At 40.5% G+C, this 20,923-nt stretch overlaps 1 protein-coding gene across 1 annotated transcript in view; it reads left to right on the forward strand.

The window, feature by feature from the left end:
• VPS13B (vacuolar protein sorting 13 homolog B) overlaps positions 1-19,351 on the forward strand; it is a 435,364-nt gene extending 416,013 nt beyond the window's left edge. Inside the window, exons 57-62 of the mRNA XM_069854414.1 lie at positions 75-251; positions 1,180-1,350; positions 7,994-8,170; positions 10,642-10,744; positions 11,405-11,654; positions 17,259-19,351. Of these exons, the coding sequence (XP_069710515.1) occupies positions 75-251; positions 1,180-1,350; positions 7,994-8,170; positions 10,642-10,744; positions 11,405-11,654; positions 17,259-17,504 (1,124 nt within the window). The 3' untranslated portion in view covers positions 17,505-19,351. The remainder of the gene's footprint in view (positions 1-74; positions 252-1,179; positions 1,351-7,993; positions 8,171-10,641; positions 10,745-11,404; positions 11,655-17,258) is intronic.
• Positions 19,352-20,923: the final 1,572 nt, after the last annotated feature.

The raw sequence follows: 20,923 nt of genomic DNA on the forward strand, positions 1-20,923 counted from the left end.
TTAAGGAATAACCTTTTCGCAACTGCTGCTTCTGCAATTTTTGCAACCGTAACGTGTCTTGTTTCTCCAAACAGGCTGGGTTGTCGGATCATTGGAAATTCTCGGAAGCCCAGCTAGTCTGGTGAGAAGCATAGGGAATGGCATAGCTGATTTCTTTAGACTCCCCTATGAAGGGCTGACCAGAGGCCCAGGAGCATTTGTCAGTGGAGTTTCCAGAGGAACAACGTCATTTGTAAAACACATTTCCAAAGGTAGCGCTTTCACTTCATTGCTCAAACTACTGCTTTGTTGTTGTGCTTTGCTAAAGGATGCGTTAAAAGTTTTAAACAATATTGCTTGCAGCTTTGTTTGGCCTGCTAGGCTGCAGCAAAATGCTGGGAGGGTAACGAAGCTCATATATAACATCTTATGTTTTAAACAGATCACCACTTAACTACAGCGTGTAAGAATGTTTCAGAAACTTCAGAATTTTAAACCTCCCAGTGGGAAATGGAGATTGGCTCAGCCAGTATTTCATGTGATAACTGCAGAAATATTAAAAGTGTTCTGTACTTCTGCTAACCATCAGAAATTCTACACTGTGTCACCTCATCATATTTATTATTTCGTTTTTCAAAAGAAAAAAAAAGGTAGATACAGTTGTCATAACTGTGTAAGTACAAGGATAGGTTTTGACAGCAGGGCTGGGCTGGCCTGAGAACAGGCGCAGCATTTGTGTTGCAAAGTCTGTGTAAACAGTGCCATCGCGTGGCTTCAGCGCTGGGGAGAGACCACGGCTGCCCCAGCTGCTTGCTGCTGCTCAGGGCTCCCTCAGGACACTTCTTCCTGGGCTGCTTCTGTAAATATTTGTTTACCTTTCCATCATCTCCTCCTCCATTTGAGTTTGCCTTTCAGAAGTTTGGGAACCGGGTAATGATGTTTGGATGAGTTGTTTTTTCCACTGGCTGGGCAAACCAGGTGCAGACTAATGTAAAAGGCATGACGTGGACTGTAGATGCAGCGTGGTGATGCTTAACAAATAGTAAAGCATGCTACACATGGGCGACTTTTCAATTGACTTGCTATTCTGCTCATAAGCTCATTATTTCAGTGAGGCAGAGAATGTCTCCGTGTTTTAAATTAAAGCATTTCACAGAATCATTTTGATCCAGACCCAAATGCATATCTCTGTGTATTTAGGTACACTGACGTCAATTACCAATCTGGCAACAAGTCTTGCTCGGAATATGGATAGACTGTCACTGGATGAGGAGCATTACAACAGACAAGAAGAGTGGAGAAGGCAGCTTCCAGAGAGTCTGGGAGAAGGACTGAGACAGGGGCTTTCTCGCTTAGGCATTAGCCTTCTAGGTAATGTACTATTAAATATCAAGTTGAGTGATAATACTGTTTTCTGATCTGCTCACCAGCATTTTCTATGTGTGAGTTGTAATTGCAAAATCTGTTTGTTTTGGTGTTTTCTTGTGAAATAGCCTTACAATATGTGTAAGAGGTACTATTTCTTTTCATCAAGGTTTAGTGACTTTTGTATATGTTTTTTTGCTGATAAAATAATTGCAGATACAGAACAAGTTTGCACTTTGTGAATTAATATTTTCATTGGTACATGATGTATGAATAATTCTGCAAAAGAAAAACCTGCCCAGGGTGACTTGTAACTAAGTCAGCACAAAGATGTCATCATGCTGATATTTACTTTCCAATGAGTTATAGGAATGCCTTCCAAACCTGCTTGGCTTTGCTGCACTGTAGATGTTGGTGAATCTTGGTTCTGTTTGAAAACCACTTGAACTTAGTGCAGATGTTAAGAAAGCTTTGATGAGGAATTCTGCTTTAAGCAAGACACCCATATCATCCTGATTCAGTGTAATTCTATTCCTCAAGCAACCAAGTGATATGGTTAGAAGAGAAGATTACTCTGGCCATTTCAAAATAGAACCTAAAAATTTGAAAACTAACCTGTAGTGGTTACAGGTTAGTAAATCTCTGCAAGAAGTTTTGCAGTGAGGATTTTCTAAGTTGCTTCTACTTGTCACACAGCGAAAGAATGCAGAACTGTGTTGTTTGGCAGAGTTCCTCAGTACATATTAAAGAGTATGAATCCCTTAGAGATCAAAGTGACCAAAAGCAGACCAGTGCAAAAGGTTAGAAGAGCTGAAGCTTGAAAGGATTTGTCCTCTTTCTTAATCTTCAGTAGTGTACACAACTTCTAAATTTGCAACCGCAACCCTGAAAGCCCCAAAGAGGAAGTGGTAAAAATGTTACAAGTGTGGGTTAAGTTACTGGAAATTATTTTAAGCAATAACATTAGATGATGTGAAGCACTGTCATTTGATAATGCCTGTAAATCAGCAAGCAAGTATCCTGGGAGAAATGTGCATAAAGGAGAAATTTCATGTATTAGTAGCTACTATCCCAATAGTAAGCTGTTACTGGTGTTGCACATCAAAGGCAGTTCGGAGACGGTTTTGTTTTTCCTTCTTGTTTTATTGGGCTAAGGGCAGTCAGGTTGAGTAGCTGGATGAAAGATTATACTTTTTGAAGCACTGTGTCAGCCTGGTGTATGTGTGCTGGTGAAGTGGTTTGGTGACCTTGTTTCAGTTATTAATAAGACAGCAGGATAATGTGTTGGCTCTCCCATTCACCGGCACAGCGGATCCCTTTTCTGAGCATCGGCTGTACAGCCTGAATTAAAGAGCAAAATTTTGTAGCTTTGGCTGGAGCAAGGCAAAGTTTAGGCTGTTCAGGAAAGCTGCGAAATTGTAACACGCCTGCACAAATACGCAGTGCCTGTGCCTCCCTGTGCACAAGGCTTCAGTTGTTCACGGGAGTATGCCTGAGTTAAAAAATAAAACCAAGGAAAAATGAGATAGAGTTTCAGTGTCCCTGATTTCCTAAGAAATCAAACTTCAAGTTAGAAACTAAGAACTTGATAATAACATTTAAACAGAGCTCCTCCATAAGCTAGGATCTTGTTCTTACTGCTGCTGTTATTATTTAGAATTTCCTCCCTGCTTTAAACCTCCGTTCTCAGCAGCAGAGGCAACAAAGCACCCAGATAAATAGCTACAGTTACTGTGTAGCTGGACTCAACAAGTAAGGGACCTCTCACTAAAGGGGGAATCAGAAGTAGTCGGATGAATTTGTATCAGGCATGATTTTTTTTTTTTAGTCTGATTTTGAAAAAGCACATTTTCTCTGTACGTACAGGAGTATTACTGTTAATTGTGCTAAGACCTAAATTATTAATAGACTTACATCTGTATCTTGTCAAGCCCATAAGAAAGCTGTTTCTGTCCTGATCATTTAGTTTAATCATTAGATAAAAGAATATCATGGCTTCCCCAAAAACACGAGTTGTAGTTGAAGGGAGGCAGCACCACGCTGATCTCTTTCACCAGCACTTCAGAGTGAACTTGAACATTTTTACTGTAAAAGCACTTCCAGGTTCTTCATACATAATGAAATGGAGCTGCTGTGTTATGTTACTTCACAAAGATGAGTTCAGATGAGCACAGGAATGCAGAGAACGATGCCTCTCTGAATCTGTAATTTCTGTGACTTTCTAATTGTAAAATTGAGAAGTGTGAAAAAGATTTCTAGGACAGTGACAGTACTCTTATGTTTGTAAAAGCTATCTGACACATACAAGTAGCTTAAAGAACTGCAAATGCAGATTTCGTGCCTAGGCACAGGCATGTAAGAGCCCTCAGTTCACCAATACGTGGTGGTATCTATGGAGAAAGAAGAGTTGCATTTCTGATTTTTCTGAAAATCTGTCTCATGGTGGCCCTGATTCAGCAAAGCACTTAAGCATGTGCTTAAGTGCTTTGCTGAATCAGGGCCAAAATCATGTACTCTTGCCTCCTCCTCAGTGCAAGTTGTTCCCTGTGGTACATTCTTAAGTGCTTTGTCCTCTCATTTTAAATGACTCAAGCACTGTCAGGGTGTTGTTTGATTTGATTGCTATCTTTGGCCGGCTGTCATCTTCTTTTCTAGTTTGGGGGAGACTTCTGGGTCATTGTAGTAACATTTGCGCATGAGAAGAAGCAAGAGTTTGATAGGTGTCTTTCTTCTTTTATAAGATTAGACAAAAATGCAGTGCACTTGTATTTGGAATATTTAGATGATCAGCATTCCCCGCCAAGGTACTATCTTTTGCATTTTGCATTACAAGGTCAAACTTAAAATAACAATTTATAGCCATGGAAAAAAAGAATACTGAAACTATACACTTCGTTTTCAACTGCCGGTCCTACTGAAAAATATCATATTGAAGTTGGGAAGTTGAGCATTTATGAACAACCAAAAAGCTGACAACTATTAGAAAAGCCTTTTTTCACAATGGCAAACGTGCTCAGCATTTCAGTTACTCCTTCCTGCTTTTGGGGAAAGTGAATTGATAGTAATGCTGACTGACTGACTGCTGCCAAAGAAGGTAAAATCTGTATTTCAGAAGTTCAAGCTTTTGTTACTAAGGGTGGTGGTTGTTGTTCTTGCTGTGCAACAATCAGTGAATCAGGGCCACTCTACATCTGCCTATCGACAGCGTGTGCTGTTCAACACACTAATTCTGCAAATATATTAATGCACACCAACAGGTGCTGTTTTCTTCTAGCTGGGTTTTTTTTGTGATGTTTGCTGTGATGAGACCACACTTCGGCCATATTTAGGGCGTGAAACACTTGTGGCAATCCTGAAGGACAGCAGAGAAAGGAAAAGGCAGCAAAATGGTTTCAGCTTGACTGGCTTTCAGCTTCGTGGCAAAGCATGGCCAGTTCTTCCTGGTGGGGGATTTCTTCCAATTATTTCTTAGTCTGAAAGAGTTTGTCAAAAGCAACTAAAGCTTTGCTAAGTTCCATAAGCTGCCCTATGTTCACCAAACACTGTCAGTCTGTGCACAAACCAGTTGCTGCCCATAATCAAAATCTTCTTGAAGTAATACAGTGATGTGCTCTGAACTGTCTGAATTTTGTAGTTATCAAAGTATCTTTTTTATGGTTACTGAGCAACATGTATTAACCAGAGTGCACCAGAGCTGATGTTTAGCAGATGTTATGGTGTTGCTGGAACCTTTTTAGTCCAGTAATGGAAGAATATGTTTTTGTTTTGTTGCTTTGGTGTTTAATTTTATTGAGGTTTTCTTTATACTTACGTACTCTGTGTGTACATATGTGGACATGCATATAAAATTGAATGGTTAGGGTAAGGAAGGAAAGGAAAATGGAGAATGGTTTCATTTAAAAAGAAAAAATAATGGGCAAGGGACATTACAAAGAAGGGGCTAGGACAGCAGTAGGACCTCACAGCTGTTTCTAGACTGTGAGAATGAGAGTGGGAAAGGAGGGACCACTACACGTTCATTGTGCTCTGCTTTTCTGATACCCTGCTGAAGCCGGGGGGGAGAGACCTTCTGTGGTAAGTCCATGCAGCATGACAGTCCTGACACTAACTTTATGTCAGAAAAAAGAAACCACGGGGGTACTGAGAGACATCTGCTTGGTGCAGTTTCTGATAAAGGAGGTGCAGTGAACCTCACAGGTGTGTCACCGTTATCTCACTGCTGTTGGGTTTTGGGGTTGCTCAACCTTTGACCTTTTGGGTTTTTTTCCCTTTGCCCATTCACGATGCACACAGGAAAGATGCTGCAGAGATCTGGCTTCCCCATGAAAAGGTGGTAGGGCCATCCGGTCTTTAAGAAGAGGAGTAAGGTTTTAGTTTACTGTGTGATTCGTGGGCATGACTGCAGCACATGAATGAGTTATATCAATAAGCTGCAATTTGAGATAAGAGATTGGAAAGGTTGAGGAGAGAGGGAAGATCATTGGTTATATTTTTTGTAAGTAGAAACACAGGACTTGCAAAAGGATTTGAGGTACAAAAGGGCAATGGCTTCACAGAAAAGTTCAGAGCATGCATGAAATAGCAGAATAACAGAAAGTGTGGAAGTACTAAACAACTGGCTAATTAAGCTATATATTATTTGAGGTACTATATAAATAATCTTATATAACACAGTCACAGCAGTTTCCATTCTGTTACCTTGTCCTCTGGGCCCAATTCCAGCTGAGAAGTGCCTGGAGCATTCCACAGGTCCTTTGGAATAGGCTTTTATTTATTATTACCTTATAACATTGCTCAAGTGCATTGCAGTAAATAATTTACTGGTGCTAGGACTTAGGTGGATTACATTTAATAAGGCAATAACTTCTGTTCTGAAAATGCAGTTGTTGTGGATGACCTCAATAGATAGGGTGAAGGAGGTCACAGGGTAACATAATACTGTAACTTAGCAGAACACTAAGTATTGTGTTCTGCCTTCAAATGCATCACAATTGTACAAAACAAAAGACTGGATGAATAATCCCAATTGTGTAATGCGGTGTTGGGATATTATTTTAGTCCAGCAGCAGGAGCAGCTGGTAAGTACTAATGAAAGAGGAGTCTATTGAAAATTGTATCATTTCCATGGTGTGGCATTAAGGAAGCTTCAGGACCTCTGTCTTACAAAGGGTGAACCTTCAGCTGCGTGCTCAGCTTCAGCGACAGAGCTCAATAAAAACTGTGAATCACATTAAAAATAGACCAGCATTTTCTGGGTAAACACTGTATATTTGTCAGTAAGGGATGCACATATAGAAGCTGGAAGCAATCTCTCTAAGAGGAAAGGGAGGCATTTGTGGGGCTTGCAAGTTCCTTGAATTGCTGATAGATCGTATCCCAGGGACAAGGATCTGGATCTGTGCTGCATCTCATCCTCGTCTTTTCTTTGGACGGAATACCAGTGTACAAGTACAAGTAAATTAGTTCTTGTTGTTCAAAGTCAGCAACTTCTCTCTGTTTATCCAGTAACAGTAAATAAAACCATCTGAAAACTGGTTAGCAGCTAGCTGACTAGGGCATGCCATGCTGGTAAACACATGGGGCCAATACCTCGGCTGTGATTGTCTGAATCTGTGGAATTATGCCTGGATTTCCTTCTATATAGAAAGCACAATCTTCAGAGATGTCTGAATTGCAGTAAAAATGCCTGGTTACTGAGGTGACACTTGATCCTACTCCTTAAATAATTGTTTTATCTGATAGTTGCAGCTGAAGGTGCAAACTGAAAGCTGGCCAAGGAGCCTGCAAACTTGCTTTTCACTGAGCAGAGAACCTCAGATCAGGCAGACCGTTTTCAAACTGATGTCGCTTTGTCCAATCCTTGTATTCTTAGTGATTTCCAAACAGCTTATCTATCAAAATTACAATAACTAGAGACATGTCTGTGGTTAAGTGGCTAGAGTAAACTCAAGATCAAAGAAATGTACCACCTCACATACCTGTTTACATTTAGGAAGATTTAACTCGGAGTTCTCTGTTGATACTAAAAAGTGGGAAGGTCACTGTGTCACTTGTAAAAGTTTGACCCATGCGCATTAAAGTAAAATATGATCGTTTTCACAAAAAAGTAACAAAAAGTCTCAAAGTCTAATTCTGCTAATCTTAGTAATATATCAAAAGTTGCATTAGCTTATGAACATTTCTGGCAGTGGAAGAGGATATTAAAATGATCTATTGAATACCGGCAGTTTTTATTCTCATGAAGTCAATCTCAGGCTTACATGAAAATCTCATTTCCATAACAGCTCAAATCTTCTAAATGGGTGGGTTTTGTTCTGAGCCCAGCATTTCTGAATTGCTACACAGAACTAGCTAAATTAAAATAGCCCGGCAAAAGCACTTCGTGAAAGTAGTTGAAAGATGAAAGCACACTGTCAAGTTAGTGATCTGAACGTTTAAAAAAGTTAAAGACATTAAAAAAAATGAAGTAGATATTTAACTTAAACTACAGCTAAGGTATTATTTAGCTGATTGGTCACATGCTAAATAGCTGTGTAAGAAGACTAGGGTGCACTCTGTAATCCAAGCGACATTCAGGTCCAGTAGTAAGATTTCCTCTTATTCTGGGATATTAATCTTCACTAATTACTGGGGACTTTTGCTTTTTCAGGTGCAATCGCTGGGATTGTGGATCAGCCGATGCAGAATTTTCAGCGAGTATCTGAGGCCCAAGCTTCAGCCGGGCATAAAGCCAGAGGGGTCATCTCGGGTGTGGGGAAAGGGATCATGGGCGTCTTCACAAAGCCCATTGGGGGGGCAGCTGAGCTCGTCTCCCAGACAGGTTACGGTGAGTTTCTCCATTTCCAACATCTCCATTTAAACTTTAAAATGCTCTCCAGATACATCCAGCCATGTCTTACTTACCTGGCTCAGTAGCTCTGCGACTTAGAGAAAGACTGAGAAATGCCAGCGCTGAATAGTTATAAATGTTGTCCTCGTTTTCTTAAAAACCGACATGTTGTGCTTCTCTCTTGTGTTACCGATCAGCATTGTACAGCCACAGAAACACAGAATGCAGAAAGTATGAAGTAATTCTTGGAATACAGTAGAACTAGTTACAGAAACATATGTGCTTACAAAAGAGTTTTTGACATAAAAGTTTTAGAGCAACACTATGTCCAATTACAGAGTTATTTTGAGTTTGCTTTGTTATGGCAAGGAAAGAGTTGTGCTATCTCTACACAAAGGGAGTTATGTTCTGAGAGAAAGATGTGAGTCATGTAGTAGGACCATCCCCTTTAAACTGGAGAGTTCTGAGAAGACAGTCCCATTTTTTGATACAGGGGTAACCTTTTAATGACCAGAGCTGGGGTTTTCAGCTAGACCAAGCACTTAGTGGCAGTGGTAGCGAATCTTTTCAGATTGATGTAAATGCTTCTGGGCAACCAAAAACTGTAAATGATAAAAAAAAAAAAAATATCAAAACGTCCTGATTTATTCGTTTCCAGTATTGATAAATCAGGGCTGTTGGTCTTGTGGATGTTTACAGGAGGGACCAGGGGCCATCAGGGAAGAAAAGCAGGGAGACCTGTTGATACAAGGACAATGTGTCAATAGTTTTGCTTCACTAATTATGCCAGGCAAACCTTGAAGATAGAAACCTTTAATCACTAGCAATATTTATGTGTGTGATGTGTTGATTAGAATGCTAATAGTTCTGCTAGGGCTTAAGTTTAGGATATTTTTCCCATGCTTTCCAATACACTGAGAACTCAACACTTGAAGCAATCTATTTAAAAGAATGATGAAACAATTATTACAGTTCTTTCAGTTAACTTTATCTTGTTTGTGTAGGCATAAATAATGTTTCCCTGAATTATGCATCCCATAGGTGTAAAACCCATATTGGTAAAATCAATAATGTTTGTCTGTTGTTGCTGGCTGTGTGTTGGTTATGGTGCCCGCAGCATTGTTCTTTCCAGATTTAATTCCTCTGCAGTCTTTATCAAGAAACTTGTAACAGTAGAGGGACACTTTTTGTTGCAGATATGATATACAAGGCATCATGTTTTCCATGAGCATGTGACAAAAAGAGTTAGCCAGGAAAAAACATAAAAACTATATCAATAATAGCTGACAGTGCGTGAGAGGAAAACACACAAAAGTTCAAGTAACTCTTACCCGCAACTGGATTGGAAGTGGGACCGTGTCTCTTGAGGGGGGACTGAGGGGTGGGGGACCACACAGAAATAAACACATGTTCTCTCTTTCTCCATCTGTAAATAACATTTTCACTCACATAATGCTGAGAACCTCGGTAAGCCAACTGTTACAACTGGGATGCTGCTTTTAAGTATTACCATCAACATGTGTGCTAAAAATTAGAGGGCTTTTTTCAGCACTGTTGTTTTGTTTAAATTATTATCCATTGTGTAAAAAGGAATCTAAGTTATTGACACCCTTATGCAAAAATGCCGTTTGCTTCAATGGAATGCTTAATTAGACAAAAGAAAATGTCTTTGTTTAAAGAGTAACATTGCACTGATCCATGTAACACTAGTGCTTGCTGCTTAACCTCCTTCCTGTCTGTCTTGTAAAAATTTTTAAAACTACTTAATTTGTGAATTTTTTTGCAACCCACTCATTCTTTCTAGTGACCATACTTCATCTTTAAAAGTTTACAAGCAATCTGAAAGCATACATAGTGCATCATCTTCAGCTTTGGATAGTCCATGGAGAAACCTGTTTAAATGCTTCTTGTAGTCTCCATTCTGTTCTGGCACTTAGAAGAATTCACAAGAAACCAGATGCCCCAGGAGATCTCATAAATGTATACAAATCTGTCTTTTAACAGCTGGATTAAGTAACTGAACATTTAAATACAGTATCTAGGCAAACTTGCCATCTAATTTGTACCGACCGTGACACATCTATGGAAGTATTTTAAAATTAAGCAAGAAAGTTAAAATGGTCTTGATTTTTTCTACATAAATCCTAAGTGATGTGTCCGATCCTGCTCTGAAGTGATGGCTCAGGAGCATTAAGTTTCTCTTGTTTGCAAGTGTATGGCTGATTTTTAGAACACGCAGTGGGTTTTTTTGTTTGTTGCTAATGCAAGATCACTGGGGTTAAGCGCACGACTGCTGCATTGTGATTGTAATTGTATTTAATGAATTATCTTGACTGCAGCTTCCAAAGATGTGACATCATCTTGGATCTGCACTGTTTTATGACCTGCTCTAAACAGATGACATCACTGCAACATGTAACTGTTTTGTAGAAAACAACCAGTAAAAAACTTAAATTCTCTTACCACAGGTATTTTGCATGGAGCTGGACTTTCTCAGCTTCCCAAGCAGCGCTCTCGTCCAAATGATCAACATGTTGAGCAGGCTCCAAATAGCCACGTCAAATATGTCTGGTAAAATTATTTAGGCACTTGCTCATTTTTACATCCACATTGTTTATTAATAGGTTCTGGCCTGTGGTCAAGTTAACAGGCTGCTTCCCTAGGAAAGGCTGAGTTATGGCAGTTTGTTTAGGAACATTAAACACAAAGGTAGTGCATAGAAACCCAATCTGCAAATGATGGCCTGCTGATCTGCTTCCAGCTTCGGAACTACAGAGCTGATCTTTATTTAATGGCATTCAGTGAGTTCTTACTTATTTATCATTGCACCAAGCCCAAGAAAAATACTGCACATCTCCAGAAACAGCTGTTAGTGAAGATAGCTTTATTTTCTGTACTGAATTTGTAAGCCACCTCTCAGGGTAATTTTTCTATTAGGGTGGGAAGTAGGCTGACCGAGCGTGGTTATTAGGCCAATTTTGCAGTGAGTGATTAAGGAGTTTTGATAAGTAACAGTTTCACATGTATTCTCCAAATCTTAAATCTTACATTGTTCAGTAATGGAGATTTGGAATATACTTCCTGGTTTATCTTATATTTGTAAGTGATAGCTACAGGCTTAAGTAAAAACATTAGTGATCAAAAGAAGTCCTGGAGGATCCAGTACAGAACACTGACTACTTTTTTTTCTCTCCTACATTTTTTTCCTCCCCTGCCCCCTTGATAATGCAGGAAAATGCTGCAATCTCTAGGAACGCCAGAGGTCCATATGGCCTTAGACGTCATGATTGTGAGTGGATCAGGCCAGCAGCATGAAGGCTGCTTGCTGCTCACCTCGGAGGTGCTCTTTGTGGTCAGCATCAGCGAGGACACGCAGCAGCAGGCATTCCCGGTGACTGAAGTTGATTGTCTGGAAGATGACCAGCAAAAAGACCTCCTGAAGGTGCAGCTAAAGCAACAGAGGGTGCCTTCTGATTTAGAGGTAAAGACTTGAGTACAGTTTTCATTCCGATTTTAAGTTATGCTGATGATGATGCTTTTGGCAATGGGCATGCTCAACTTTGGGTCAGGAGGCCAGAGGTCTAAGTGCCAAACCAGGAAACCTGCTGTTTCCACGCACCTCATATTTGCCTGTGCTGCCCTTTGGGTGAAAGGAATGTGTCTCCTCCCTTCTGTCCTCTTACTGATCTTGTCATTTTGTATCTGTGACAGCAATTTTCTGAGGGAAAAAGTAGAGGCCACCTGGGTTCTTGGTAAGAGGCAGCTCTTTTCTGAAGATAAAAAGATTCTTATGATTGCATATGCGTAAGGTGTTTGTTGTTTGGCAAGTCAGCGTTGCTGCCTGTACCTACAAAGTCACAGTGAGAATAGTTCCTTTTATTCTTCTATGAATTCCGTTTTAACAGTTCCATGATGCTGATGCCTGCTCCTTTCAGCACGTTTCTTACCTTGCCACTTCCAATGCAATGGTCTTACTTGGCTGTGAGCTGTATTCACTTCCTTAGGTCTTCCTTCTTCTGCAAATGCTAATTTTTAAATGGATCCATTCCTTTGCTGAGATTGGATGCACCAAGTGTTTACCAGTAAGAGCATAAATCCTTCATCTTCACATTGGAAGATCTCTAAGCCATTTGAATACTGAGGTTTTGGATGAATTATCTTCTTTTAATGGTAGAAGAATGTTATATTTTTACACTTTTGGGAAACAATGTTTATTGTATTAAATTCTCAAGTGGAATCATATGAGAGATCGTTTCAAAAACAAACACTCATGACCCAGTTGTTGTTTTTTATAAAAGTGTGTCAGGTAGTTCTTAGACTGCTGTACCAAAAATTTCTATTTCAAATGTAAGAAAAGAACATGTGTAAAACCCTACAAAGTGGGAGATGTGCCAAAAAGTTGGGGAGGCTTCAGCAACTTCAATAAAATCCTGGCTCCACTAAAGTCACCGAGGAGTTTTGCCATCAATTCCAGCACACCAAGGACTTCATCTGTGTCATGATAGTGCTTGGAGTTTTTGGTGAAAGTTTTTTTTAGTGCCGAATTCTCTGTTTACATTTATTGTCTTTACACTAACCTCAGTCTCACAGAGTGCTGTTGACCGAAGTTGCCTTCTCTCACCACAAACTACATGAGGCATTACTTAAATTTTGATGCAAGTGGGCAAAGCTCAGCTTTTATATCCCTGAATGCTGTGTGGTTGCTGGAGGCACACGTCAGATTGAATCCAGACTATCCTGCCCAGTCCAGAGCTACTGTCCTGGAGGGAAGAGGAAGATAATTCATTCTCCCTGGAGCATTTGATGCACTCAACCCATTGTAACCCTAACTTTAGCACCAGTCCAGATTGGATTTTGCTAGGCTGTAGTGTGATGGCTTTTGTCTTTGTATCCGCTTGTCCAAGGGATGAGGAGAGGGCTGCTGCCCGAGGGAAGGGCTGCATGCTCCAAGGTTGCTGCAAGAGAGCGATGAGGCAGTGGGGCTACCTGTCTGGGAGAAGGGAAGGTGAGGGACAGAGAGCCCAATTCTAGTCGCCACAGCTGCTGCAGCTGGGAGCGTGTAGGACTCCTGGGCAAGTGGCTCTTGTACATGCACAGCACAACCCTGCGTGGCACATGCCAAGTCCAGCATTCCCATATACACATGCTCATACACACAGTAAACGTTACCTGCTTTGGAGGTACCGGACCAAATCCTTGTGTTCTTCTGAAGTTCAGGGAAGAAATATGAGAGTCCTGCTCCAGTGGCAGAGCAACGCCAGGAGCTGTAAGCCTTGAGCCTCCCAACCTCTTGCACCGACACAGGCCCTTCAAAATGTAGTGAAAACATATGATGTGATAAAAGTGGTGGAAAGTTCCTGAGACCCAGGTGGAACAAAGCTAGTGATGGCAGGACAGCAAAAGCTGAGCGATGCTGTACAAAACGGAGCTGGCATGTGTGTTCTTTCAGAGCTCAGAAGCTGATGATAAAATTTGTGTGAAAACATAAAGAAATGTGCTGGAAGGGGGAACAGCTGAAAGTAGGGCAGAGAAGAATGAGGAGCTTTAAATTTGTTTATTCTAAGACAGCTACACAATAAAAGATTCCGAAAGCTTCATAAAGTTTTAGCAGTTACCTAGAGTTATGTAATGTTATTTTGTAATTACTGTTTATTCTATTTTATTGCCTTAGTGGATTGGGAAACTTCATACTTGGTAACCCCTTTCTGCAGCTGAGCATGTCAATTCTGTGGTGCTTTGGGTGTTGTGTGCGGCACTGGTGGCAGAGGGAGCCACAGCCTCCCCTTCTGCTCCCCAAAAGAGCCTCTATAAAAGGGAACCTTAGGAGCCTCAAAGCTGCAGGCCTACACCCAGAGACCCAACTCCCGAAGATTAATGGCAGACCTTCTTTTGCACTGAAGTTGTCCTCAGCTGATGTGCAAACACTTCTGTACATGATGTCATTAGTACTGTCAGATTTTTTAGCTGGAAAATGCGCAGTAAAGTCAACCAAAATATTATGATCAGTTTAGCAAAATAGAGGTGATGTTACCAAGTGTACATTTTGACTGTTTTTCTGATTAATTTAGTCAAAGATCCTAGAAATAATACAACAAATTTAAACATTTCGCTTCAACATTATAAAAATCCTCTATTTTTTCTTATTGCTCACAAAAATAATTGCCAAAAGTTTTGTTTCAGCTCTGCCCAAAACAGTTTCTCCTCTTCCTTCTCCTCAGCTTCTTGGAACTATTAGGAAACAAAACATGAGTTATTCTACAGCTGTAACCACCAGAGATGTTATAGAGTATATTTTGACTCCTTCAGCAATAGGTTTAGCCTGATTACTTGTTCGCCTCCACAATTCACAACTTAATCCATCTGGCTAGGAATAGCCTGGATGGATTCTTCTGGCACTGACAGCTTTGTTATTGAACGGGAAGCATTAGTTGTACCTGGATTATCTTCCAAAGTAACGGAGACACTGCTTGCTTCCAGACAGACATCAAACTCAAAAGACCTGCTCTTCCAGCTGCTCATGGTGTAGCTTGTAACATCAAGAAGGCAGCAAAAAATTGAAAGGCCCCAGAATTCCAAATAGTCCAGAATTTCTTTGCGATGGTCTGCAGAAGGGTTTTTGTGATAGTGCTATGTGTTATCATCTCTGCAGATGAAAAAGGCTCTGGATTTTTCAAGGCAGTGAAAAAAACCCCTAAGGAACCAGACCTCCTTCCTCAGTTCATGTGCACAAAGCAGACTATCAGCACTACATTTACATCCAGTCTGTGCAACAAAGGTGCCGTAGCTACCGCACAGGGAATTAGAATTGCTGATGGCTTATTCCTTATAAGCCACAATATGCATTTCAGAAAAATTGTGGAGTTCTTAGCCCAAAAGTGTGGCCTTCTAGCATGAAAGGACAGGACATCTTTCAGATTCCTCTAGCAGGTGCATTAAGCAATCCTTGACTTAAGTTTTGATTCATTGAATGATCTGGCTATTAACATTACAGCTGCTCAAAGCAGTGAGCTAAAGCACTTAGTGACAATGTTGGGTCCCACTTAGGAAAAAAAAAATGTAGAATTAAGAGCAATTCCAAGTTTCTGTTGTTGTCCTGACAATATAAGCTAAACTGAAACTGGCTGGAGAAGCAGACAGTTGCAGATGAAGTCATCTGGAACCAAGCAGGGTCCTGGTTACTTTGGAAGACCATCCAAGTGCAGTTAATATTTCCTTGTGAATAATCATGCTCTATCTGTGGGATGTAGCGTGAGGCTGGATGAAGAATGGGTTCGTGAGAGCTGCTGAGTGGGATGCCAACACCGTTTCCATTTCCTTTGAGAACCTGGGTCTCTTGGTCAGTGGGGAGGCAGATCTGTAACCCAGCTTCCCCTGGGTTACCACCCTAGAAGCAGAAATCAGGAAAAAATGTGGAGCCACCTACTGCAAGATTTACCCCATAATTTTAAGATTGAGCCTATATAGGTGCTTCTTCAGCAAATTTCTCTCCTTCAACTGGTAAAGTGGACTGAATGCTGAAATACTTTTTCTGTGCCACCAGGCTGAAGATGTGGTTCAGACACCGTTCTCCACCCTTAGCCGTGTGTCTGCTGCAGCAGTCGTGTCTTCAGGTTTTGCCCTCCCTCTAAGGTCATTCATGGCAACCACACTCTCCTCTGCCCTTTTCATCATTTCCACTGTTTCTAGGCATAGGCTCCAGCCTTAAGCGTCTGAGCATGTTCCTGAGCCTGCTTCCTTTAGCATTTTTGTGGTGATGATTGAAAACAGGAGGAATTCTACTTGCTGAGCAGCAAATCCGTCTCCAAAGGCTCAGTAAAAATTCCTGAGGGGACCATTTTGATTTGGATGTGACATCTGTCACTATCTTATCGATCATAATAATCCTTTCTAAAGTAAATTTGTTTGAAATTAGCCTTGCAGCCTAGACAAGTTATTGATCCTGGGTGTTAAATTGAATCTACTGGCACTGTTAGAAAATACCAGCACATCTAGTGAGGGGCGTGTATAACTCCCCGAACAACGGTCAGAAGATAGCAGTCTGAGATTCTGCTAGGGGTAGGCTGTAGCATCCATAGTGGTATTTCTGAAATATGTTTTACTGAAACCATGCAATTAGCTTGATGCCGGCTCATGTGCTTTCCCTTCTCAAGCTAGTGATGGTCAGCTCTTCAATTTCTTCTTCAGAAAAGCAGCACAGCAGGTTGATTTTCCAAAGCCAGGTTTGCTCATGGCTTTCCATCTAATTCCTTAGCTGGTTGGAACCATATGGTAGATGCCTTTCTGTTGACAGTATTTGTTTTACTGTGTTTTTTCCAATGAAGGTAGGTTACTTGCATCCCTCTTGCCAGAGTCTTGAACCTCTGTGTATTTCAGTGTGCAAAAAGGGATTTCTTCAGAGGAGTCCTTCCACCTCATGGTGGTGGAAAAGGCAGCTTGCTGAGACAACTTAATTTCTTCTCCAGAAATGACCTGCCCAAACCATCTTTAGTAAAAAACTTTCGTTGAAAACAATGTAATTGTGTGAGTCCTCTGACCTAGAATGGCTTTTTTGGTGAAGCAGGTGGGTATATCCCATTGTAGAACATTCACCTGGAAGGTAGCTTCTAGCCTTTATTTTAAATCAAGTAAGTTAAAGACTTAAACTTAAATGTCCAGGTGCAGCTATGGGCTGTCTTTGGTTGTACTTCGTGAGAGAAAGTTTTTCCTCATTAACTTGCTGTCTGAGAAGCGCTGCCAGGAACTACTGGCGTTTTTCTAAAAGGGCGTTGGATGCTTTTCTTGTCTACAAAGAGCTGATCTGTGGTGAAGATCTACTCTTGATCAAGGTGTATAGAGTTTATCCCTGAAATTCTCAAAAGATACTGCTTAAATTTTCCATGGCAGAGTAAAAGCTTCTCAGAAGTGTGCAAAACCGCAAAGGAGAGGCCTAATCCATCAAGCACTGAACTACGGAGAACATGTTGATTAAAACATCCTTTGAACTATTTTAAGATCCCAGAGAGGAAAATTTTTAACTACAGAAAGTAACATGGAAGTTACTGCCCTTACTACCAAGTTCAGTAATCACTTTGTTTTCTCATTTCAGGCAGATGGAGCTAGAGAGAGACTGTCAGAGCAGCAGTACAACCGCCTTGTGGAGTACATCACAAAGACATCTTATCACCTCCCACCCAGCACCACAACGGGGCCAGCACCGCAGCCTGTGGCTACTGAACACCTTCCAGCTATCCTGAAAACATATCAGTATGTAGTTGATCCAAATTTTGCCCAAGTATTCATTAGCAAATTCACGATGGTGAAAAACAAAGCTTTGAGGAAAGGGTTTCATTAATAATTATTTGTGGTGAGTATAGTCGTACTTTACCATTTCAAAAGTAATGCTTTCTCTGAAGGAACCTACACCAAGCAGAGATGCATTTAATTTTTGAGGAGATAGGAGATGATTACAAAGTTAAGCCAAATAGTTTTTCTGATCTTGACAACATTCTTGCTCCCTCACCAAAATACTGGTGCTGGAAGTTCTAGCAAACAAATAAAGCGAACAGGAACAGCCTTGGATGACAGCTCAGCCAAAATTCTTTTTCAATAACCAAAAATCAGAAAATAAAGAAAAATTACATGCTTACAGACATTTTTGCCACACACGCAAAATGTGTATCAATACCTACTATATCATATTTTAGGGTCTGCCAGTGTCTGTTATAAACCAAGTTTATAACTCAGCTGTAAAAACTCGCTCAAGGCTGAGCGTTTCCCCCCACACACGCACTCCCCCAACATGCACGTCCTGAGGCAAAACATTTTCCCCCACTAAATCTGAAAAGCCCGGTGTGGCTGGTTTAAGTTACTGGTGACAGCTGGGTTTTAGCACCACTTTAACTTTAAAATAGCTTCCTTTATTTGACTGAAGTTTTGCAGGACATTAGTCCCTAATGTAAACTAGTGCCTTTGTGTGGTTTGGAGAGCAAAACATGAACTACAACATGAACTTATTTTTAAAACTGTCTGTAAACAGCGACTTTATTTTATCCACCATCAACTTTTCAGAAGGACTTTCGATGTATATATGACATTGTGCGTTGTGCGGTTGTTCGCTGGAAGCCAGTAACATGCAATTAAGATTTAAGAAACTCAGCTAAGTCACCTTAAAATCTACCAAAAATCCATGAGCTCAATGGAACATAGATGCGCAGGTGCTAAGAAAAGCCTTGGTGGGTCTCGCTTACTTCTGATCTGCCACCACTATGTAGTACATGTTCACTTAAGCCCTAGTTAATTTTAAGCTTATCAGTCATCTTTGAACAGATAAAACCACGGATCCAGGGATACTTAGAAACACGACCTTTCAAATATGTTTGTGCTAAGCAAAGTGAAATTTTGGGGTTTAAGTTAAGTTGATCAAAAAGCATGGACCCACAAGCTCCGGTTACAGCTGTCAATGGTGCCATCACACTGCACTTACGAATAAGATGTTAAATGCATCAAGACTGATGAGCTTTCCAAGTGTCTTATTTCTCAGATGTTTCTGTTCGTAGTAGACAAGAAGGCACCATCTCTGGGCACACTCCAATTACTTTATAAACCAAATCTGGCTATGGCAGCTTTATTTAAAAAAAAAAAAAAAAAAAGCAGCTTACTTGATTTTCAGCTATGTGCGTTACTTTTCTCCCCTTCCTGTGTACTTACAGACATTAATTTTGTCTGGGGATTCCTGAACATGGTCAGAATTGGAAACAAGAACTGGAACAAAATCTGATCATTGTTTGGAGCGGATACATATGCTTTATAGCTAATAACTTCTATGCATACCTGATATGACCAACTGCACAGTAAATAAGAATGTAGAAACTGCAATGTTTTTCTCCTGAGTTCTGTTGCGTTAGAAGGATTTTCTAAAAGTTGTCTCTCTTGTGCACTGAAAATACAGAAGCTTGGGATCTGCATTGTCCTTTCCTGAATGTGAAATAAGCCCCCTCATTATCAACATTTCATACAGTGATTTAATAACTTAGTCATTGTTTAAATAACACTATTTAAAAAATGTATATGTAGATACACACACATGCTTCATTCCTGAATATTTTATGGAAATAGTTTAATACTTCTAATTTTGCATATTGGTGGAAAAATTGTAATATAATGAGATTGTTTAAAGATAATAAAGCTATTCCTATAATACTTGTTTATGTGAGCTATTTGGTCATTCACTTACATGGGAACGAACAGGTCACTGTGTAAAAGTGACAAGACAGACATAAAAGCTTTGTGGAGACCTCACTAGGTCACTGGACTTTCTCATGTACCAGAAAATGCAGTAGATCGTGACAACACTTTGGAAGTAAAAGCTGATTATTAGCCTGCCAAAAACACACGTGCTGAAAAGTTTTATGCTTTTGTGACTAACTGAATCAAAACAGCCCTGTAGTCACCATTGGAATCAGACTAATCTGTTCATTATTTATGTTGTACACAAACCAGCTGAGAGACTGCAAACACACCTGTAAGGACTGAGGGACGGCCACAGTTTAATTTCTGAAAGGTTGTAGATTGCAGTCAGTGTTTAAGATACATTTGTGTTTTTCCCAAATTATATTCTCCTGGAGTAAACACTTGCTTAAATTACGCTCTTCTTCAGTGAATTGAGCTAACATCTTTACAGCATTAGGCAGGTTCTTTCTCCCCCTTCTGACCACATGTATGGAAACGTGCGGAGACAGCATATAAATCAGCCTTTCCGCCATACAAGCTGCGTGAACTATGAAAACAAAGTTGTCCAAAGAGCAGCTGCCTGTACTTAGCTGCTAAGCACTGCAATGTGTACTCTTAAAACATGCCTACGCTCATAATGCTTTTTAGGCCCAGAGCCCTCACAACTTCAAATCTATCACCTTTTTAGTTTGCTTCCAGAACAATCAATCATTCCTCAAACACTCAAAGCATAGTCAGCCAAAAAAATGTGAAGGTGTGGTCAGGCTTAGACATGGCAAGACCTTTCCCCAAAGTAATGTAGGGCAAATAGTTCCTTTTTATGTATTATTTCATACCTAAATATCGCAAAAGCCTTTACAGACAGTTGGGATGGTGTCACAGCAGACAAGCATGTTTTTTCAGCTCTGTGTCTCCTGGAAGCAGCAGCTGATCAAACTCACACAGGTATTTCTTGTACACTAAGTCCTACTCTGAACTGTAAGACGGGCTCAGTGAACCCTTGCTGACAAAGGCAAAAAAAAAAATGGGATTACTTGCTTTGCATCCGTTGTGAAACCATATTATACAGAAAGCAACAATTATAACCTACTAACGCTCAATGCAGACATAAAAGTTAGAACTCACTTTTCTTCATTGTTGTTGAACACATTTAGCTGGAGCCATCTCTGAGCTCTGCTATATGGTTAAAAAGCTTTCTGTCTTCAGTTGCACGACTCATTTCTTTAAATCAGCACATGTTGGTAACTGAAGGAACAAACTGCAACAATAGCTGCCCTTGGCTAAAACAGTTTAGAAGAAACTTGGAATTTAGAAGTAAATTAATTCACAGCAACTGGGAAGAGCACAGTGGGGGAGCTGCGAGGGAAGTTGGGTCTACCAGCCTGCTCACCTGGCAGTAGCAAGTTTCTTTGCCTCTGAGGCTGCCAATGTGACTAAAGACCCAGGCTATCTAAACCTGCAGCCACGCCCCAGAAAATGTTAGTACTTCCTGGCATACAGTGTTTATACTGTACATGGGGAGGATAAACGCGTATCATTTGC

Source organism: Phaenicophaeus curvirostris, chromosome 3, assembly GCF_032191515.1.
Source record: "Phaenicophaeus curvirostris isolate KB17595 chromosome 3, BPBGC_Pcur_1.0, whole genome shotgun sequence".
Classification (NCBI taxonomy): domain Eukaryota; kingdom Metazoa; phylum Chordata; class Aves; order Cuculiformes; family Cuculidae; genus Phaenicophaeus; species Phaenicophaeus curvirostris.